The 6,405-nt window shown below is 37.6% G+C and overlaps 2 protein-coding genes across 2 annotated transcripts; one reads left to right on the forward strand and one right to left on the reverse strand.

Moving 5' to 3' along the window:
- The first annotated feature begins 404 nt into the window (after window positions 1-404).
- On the forward strand, window positions 405-806 carry LOC120077444 (secreted RxLR effector protein 161-like). The gene has a single exon (XM_039031323.1). The coding sequence runs from the start codon at window positions 405-407 to the stop codon at window positions 804-806; it is 402 nt and encodes a 133-aa protein (XP_038887251.1).
- Window positions 807-2,551: 1,745 nt separating this feature from the next.
- LOC120078013 (ketol-acid reductoisomerase, chloroplastic) lies at window positions 2,552-6,316 on the reverse strand. Its single transcript, XM_039032186.1, has 10 exons — window positions 5,991-6,316; window positions 5,727-5,819; window positions 5,135-5,200; window positions 4,833-4,973; window positions 4,394-4,621; window positions 4,203-4,320; window positions 3,974-4,113; window positions 3,717-3,884; window positions 3,388-3,543; window positions 2,552-3,195 (listed from the first exon to the last, which is right to left on the reverse strand). Exons 1-10 carry the CDS (start codon window positions 6,279-6,281, stop codon window positions 2,827-2,829), a joined length of 1,770 nt encoding a protein of 589 aa, XP_038888114.1. The 5' UTR covers window positions 6,282-6,316; the 3' UTR covers window positions 2,552-2,826.
- Between the last annotated feature and the right edge of the window lie 89 nt (window positions 6,317-6,405).

Genomic DNA, 6,405 nt, shown 5'->3' on the forward strand with positions numbered 1-6,405 from the left:
GAAGCTCATTATGTCTACATATGCAAGTTGAGAAAGGCTTTATATGGTTTGAAGCAAGCACCAAGAGCCTAGACGAAAAAATTGCAAAATTTCTAACTGAAAGTGGTTTTGCATTAGCTCCAGCATATTCCAACTTATTTGTCAAAGCTCAAGACTCAAAGATCACAATCATATTAGTCTAGTTGATGATTTAATCATAACAAAAGACCACATAGAAGAAGTTCGATAAATAAAGTAGAATATACTAGTCCGATTTGAAATGAAAGAGCTTGGAGAACTAAAACATTTCCTTGGACTAAAGGTGGAGCACTCAGAGAAAGGATTGTTCCTTGGACAACAAAAATATGTAAAAAAATCTTCTGCAGAAATATAGAAATAGTGACTACCAACCAATATCTACACCAATGGAGGTTAATAAAAAGTTCTACATGCATGAAAGTAAAGATCTTGTAAGCTCAACGATATATCATCTGTTGGTAGGAAGTTTCATTTGCCTTACTTTAACAAGACCCAATATCTCATATTCCGTCGGAGTTGTGAATCATTACATGCAGAATCCGAAGAAGCCTCATTTTGAAGTAGTTCGAAAAATTTTAACACATCTAAAAGGAACAAATGAATGTGGCTTTTTATATAAGAAAGGAGACGACTGCAAGTTAGAAGGCTTTTACGATGGTGATTATGCTGAAGATCATGATACACGGCGATCAACTACTAGTTACGTGTTCAAACTTGGTAGTGGAGCAGTTTCTTGGTGTGGCAAAAGACAACCAAAAGTCACATTATCTACCACAGAAGCAGAGTAACAGTCATGACAGTACAAGAGAATATGTGGATAAAGCAAATAATGAAGGATTTTCATCAAGAAGTTAATCATGCAGTGACTTTATTCTGCAACAACCAATATGCAATTCGCTTAGCTGAGAATCCAGTATTTCATGCAAGGACAAAGCATGTGGAGGTACATTACCACTTCATTGGAGAAAAGGTACTTCAAGAGTAAATTGAGATGAAGCCAATAAAGATAGAAGATCAAGTTGCAGATGTATTCAGGAAAGAGCTACCTGCAACCAAACATGCAAAATTTCGACAACTACTCGGGATGATTGAAAGACCCATAATAGTTAGTGTTGAGGAGGAGTGTTAAAATATAAATTAACACTAACTAATCTAGAAGATTTTTGAAGTATCTACAAAATGACATAAAAGTGTAAATTAGTTTTTTTCTAGAATTATGTTGAAATATGTAAATTGTAAATAAATACTACAAAAGTAAGGATCTAGGATTGTCTTAGGTTTTCTCTAGGTTTAAGGAGAATTCCTTTAGATAAGAATAAACCATGAAAAATTTAAATATTTAGAATCCAAGAAAAGTCTATAGAGATCCTTTTACTTAGCCTCCAAAGATCTCATGCCTATAAATAGAAGGTGTAGCCCCATATGTAGCCAAATAAAGTTGAGAGTTAGCAGAGAAAAATGAGTGTAGTAAAGGAGTATTCTCTCAAAAGTGTTTATCTTTGTTCTTTCTTAAATAAAAGTTCTTTTTCTTCCAAGATTGCCTCTCTTCTATTTTTGTGCCAATTTCTTCAACAGAATTGAGATCATATGGTAGAGGTATCTGAAAACGAACAAAATCTACAAAACTAAATGTACTGTAGGAAGAAAAGAATCCATGGAATAATCTATAGAAAAGACGAGAGGATCTCAAATGAAATGGAAGAACTTCAGTCGAGGGTTGAGAAAGAAGGTTTCATAAGGGGGTTGAGAGAAACGAGGGCTTGAAAGAAGCTTGAGGAATAAGGTAAGTCAGTTCACTGTAATCCAAGTCCACCGACTTCCATCTTATATGATATTGGACCGGACCCCAAACACTCAGTTGGATTTTGAACCCAACTCATAGCAACCCATGTCGTCCCCCATGAAAATATAAATATGCAAAAGACTAATAAAAACAACCTTTTTATGTATAAAAGAAAAAATAAATTGAACATTTTAGTGGAAAAAAATCCAAATATGAAAATGATATTTTAACCTACTCTATTCTCTTATAGTCTTCCTATAAATTAATGTAGACTTGAATGTCGTGGAGCTCTTTGTACAGCAAAGCCAACTCTTGAAGTTTGAAATGGCCTCCACGAAAAGCTTAAAACTTCTTTGGATTTTGATTATTGAGCTTGGACTTGAATTCAAGGGCCACATCCACGTGTTCCACAGTACGAAGTTCTGTTAATTCATTTTCGTGGCAGCCATGAAAGGGCATTCCAAGCTTAAAAGATAAAGAGCTGGTTGATGGTGGTGTAAGTGAAATTGACTAGGGGTTTCTAGTCGAAGCAATTCTAATGTACAACAAAATTGACATCTTTGAGCTTTTTTGGCTATCAAAGAACTCGATGGAGGAAGAAGAACCGTACGCAAGGATGATGTAGAGAGATTCTTGATTTCAAAACCAAAATTGAGCAATCGATTCAGTTGAATCTCAATGAACCATACGATAATACCAATAATCTTGGCTAGTTCAGTGAAAACCCAAATCAAACGAGCTGGTAAGGACTAGAGTAAAATTCAGGATGAAACTAATATTAGATGCCATAAAGTAGTTGATAACTCTAACACGATCCCACAAGTCTACATAACTTGACAAAACAACCACAAAAATTCTGGAACATTCAATTTATTACTACCACTCGCTCAGCTAAATCTTTATCATAGACTTAAGAAACTAGAACTCGGAGAAAATCAGGATAACAGTACATATTTTGTAGATACATACAGCAGTCCATCGAACACGATCGAGCTAGTTCATGGGTTTCTGGTTGGTGGCACATTTTAGTTGTTTGATTGACGTAGTTCTGGACGGACAAAATCAGCATCAGCTGGAACAGAAATGTCAACAGTAGGTCTCAACTGGGCGCATACTTCAATTGCTCCATGAACTGGGTCAGATAGGAAGTTGCTGATGAGGTCTTGGTTAATGGCTGAACCATTGTCAATGGCAACCAAGGCTTGTTGGGTGAGAATGTAGTCGAAGCGAGGAGCCCACTTCCGAGATCCCAATCGTGCGGTTGTGGAACAGTTGTCAACCATGAAAGAAACTCCACGGGCATGCATGAATGGGTTCAAAGAGTCGACTGATTCAATCACACTTTCGTTGATGATCTCAGAATAAGAGTGGCCCTTTTTCCTCAGAATCTCGATCTGAAAGTAGAAATTTATTATGAAGCAGGCCAGACAGCTCTTCGTTTTGATAACCAATGGAATAGAATAAATTTTAAGGTTTAAGAGTCAAGTTAGCCCGTTGTTTTCGTAACTACTGAGTTCTATCCATCGGAATAAAATTTAAAGTTTATAAGAGTCGGCAAATTGTTATTAGACAGCAAAATTCCAAACCTGTGCCATCATCAATGCCACATATACACCAGCAGTGAATGGATACAACGGGCCGAGGTCACCTGCAGGACGTGATTGCCGGACACGTTCACCGACTTTCCACATCCGGGTCTGGTCAATGTTGCCCATTGGGAAAGCTGGGAGACCCTCCTTTTCCTGTAATATGAGAATAAGAACAATAATAAAAGGAAGATCAAGTTATGAGGTATTGAAGGCACCAATCCAACAAGAATGATAAATATCACCGTGAAATAAGCTCGTTTTCACTAAAAAGTATTTGATTTCACTAAATATTATTGCTGTTAAGGGGAAAAAGGGTACCAACGTACATAAAATCGCCGGCCAGCAAGCACAACACTGCGGATCTCACTTCCAGTGGCAACATCTTCATAACATTCATAAAGAATATCCATACAGGGGTAATATGATGCACTGTATGCTCTCTCAAATTCCTTTTTCTCATCAGGAGAGAAGGAATTGTACACTGCCAACATTCCCTGTATAGAAAGATAAACAAGGCCATTACCATAAAGCAAGTGCATGCACGGAAAATTACTGAAAGTTGAATCTAGTAAGCAGATACAACCTTGGTGGAAATAGTCTTTGATATTATTCCTGTTATGCTTTCAACAGTGTTCTTGTAAGCCAGGTCTTCAGCCATTCCATTTTCAGTGTACCTTCTGAACAAGGACTCCACAATTCCATGCACAGCACCAAGTAGAATACCTATAAACCACAGCAGAAGAAGTTGGGTATCCACAATTTGTGTGTGTATTTGAATGTACACAACACAAGAAGTAGAGTGGAAAGTTTACCTCGCTCGCCAAAGATGTCACTCCTGTATTCTTGCTCTAGAGTTGTAGCGAATGTAAAGGGAGAGCCAAGGGCAACGGACCAACCCAATGCAACATCTGTGGCTCTGCCATCAACATCCTGTAAATTGTACATAGTTAGCTACCAAGTAGCTCAATCAATATCCACCTCAAAGTGGAGAAAACGATATTACCTGGTGAACTGCAAAACTAGAATTAATTCCTGCACCATTGACCTCTTTTCCTTGAACATAAAGTCTCCTCACAGATGGACCCATCCCCTTTGGACAAACAGCAATCACGCTAATATTCTTGGGGAAATCAAGCCCCAACGACTGCAAGTGGCCAAGAAGAAACCCATGGGAAAGCCCAAGAATGCTGTTTGGTTTCATGTGAGAAAATATCTTTTCATAGTTATCAGCCTGCAAAGTACAATGATATTAAGAAACTTACAATTGTATAAAAATGTGTAAAAGCATGGAAGTTAGCAAACTTACCGAAAAGGAATTGGTCGATAATCCTCAGAATACCAAGAAAACAGGAAATCAAACAAATATATCTACTATCACAAGCACTTAACTCTAGCTTAATTGTACTAGAAGCAACAAAGTTGAGATAACTTCACCAACTGACCTGTGCAGAATCGGAAATCAGAAGCATGACAAGATCACTTTCGGATATAGTTTCATATATATCACCCAAAGTTCCATTCTCTTCAGAAAAACCAACTGCACGAGCTTCCGCAAAAGAGCGAGAACCCTTCCTCAGGCCAATCTGTATTAAGGAAAATCAACATGCAAAAATCGGTGTTTATATAGGTGATTAACCAATAAGACAACATTACAACCTACGGTGCTATAGGAAATAAACACTCAAAAGACGAGCCTTGTACAAGAGACTGAGTAAATTTTATTTTACAAAAAAAATAAAATCACCTTAACCACAATATCAGACTTGGCTTCAGCAAGCGAGTCCCTTAAATTCTGAGCTTGTGCAGGTGCCTGATAAAAAATCAATAAAAGAGTGGTTAGAGAAAGTTGATTCTTCCTAAAAATATTTTAATGAACCAAAGCCATATACACTTTCTACATTCAGATGCACACATCAGCTCAGTTTCTCAAAACTACAATGCTCTAGCTTCCAACCCCGAGAAGACATCGCAGCAATGTTTAGTACCTTGTCAATCACTTCCTTGCATTTTATGCCATAAACTTTTTCGTTCATACCAATCATATGCATAAATGAAAAAAGTAAAATCTTTGCACGCAGGTTGAAAGTTGAAATGCAAATTTTCCAATTTATCATTACTTTGGTAAAGTGTCACATCTTTTTCTTTATTAGTATTAACAGAAAAATCAACTCTCAAGTGAAACAAACAATTTCCAAAACCACGTTCATGATTGCAATAAATAAATAAACAAGTTTGTATATGTTAAATTCTGCAGTTTACTAAATCCTTTACCATCAGAATATGGAAGCAAGAAAACACAACAAATATAAAGATTGCAGAATGTGAGATAACATTACCTGGGAACCCCAGCCAATGACACCGATTTTCTTGATCCCCTTGAAGGCTTCCGGCAGCAAGGGAAAAAGATCTCTACCTCCTCGAACAATATACTGAAATCCGAAGACAAATCAAAAAGAAACGAAACAATCATACTCCCATTTCCAAAGCCCCAAAGTCCCAACGTAAAGAAAAAACAACCAGATCTCAGGAATTAGAAACATAACAATCCATTTCCCTTAAAAAAAATCCCCCAAATCCAGTACAAGTAAAGGAGTAAAAACCTCATCATGGCCAGCGAGATTAACTTTCTCCTTCTTGAAGACAGATGTGTCAAAATCGAGGGAGGTTAAGGGTTTGATGGCAGGAACGGAGACCATGCGAGCACCCAAAGCTGAGCCGACACCATTAGCACCACCCATACCAACAGCTTTGAGAGCGTTGGACCCGGAGGAAGAAGATGATGACAAAAACCCTAAGCTGGATGGAGTTAGAGGCTGCAAAGCAGCAGCTTGTTTTAGGGTTTTGGTTGATGAAACTGAGATAGAGGGAGCGAAATATGTGGCGGCGGCCATCGATGAGTCAGCAAAGGAGTGAGGAATGACGAAGAAAGGTGAGAAATGCAGGGTTTTAATAGAGTCTCAAGGTTGGTTCATTCGTATGATTCAATATCCACCTACCACGTGTAATTTTATATAT

Source organism: Benincasa hispida, chromosome 5, assembly GCF_009727055.1.
Source record: "Benincasa hispida cultivar B227 chromosome 5, ASM972705v1, whole genome shotgun sequence".
NCBI classification, from domain to species: Eukaryota; Viridiplantae; Streptophyta; class Magnoliopsida; order Cucurbitales; family Cucurbitaceae; genus Benincasa; species Benincasa hispida.

Bases quoted from the DNA above. Each gene is read 5' to 3' on its own strand.
- LOC120077444 (XM_039031323.1), top strand. From the start codon at position 405: ATGGAGGTTAATAAAAAGTTCTACATGCATGAAAGTAAAGATCTTGTA.
- LOC120078013 (XM_039032186.1), bottom strand. From the start codon at position 6,281: ATGGCCGCCGCCACATATTTCGCTCCCTCTATCTCAGTTTCATCAACC. The intron at 3,885-3,973 runs GTTGTATCTGCT...CTTTCTATACAG, and splicing joins CAAAGACTATTTCCACCAAG to GGAATGTTGGCAGTGTACAA. The intron at 3,544-3,716 runs GTACGTTGGTAC...CTCATATTACAG, and splicing joins TTGCTGGCCGGCGATTTTAT to GAAAAGGAGGGTCTCCCAGC.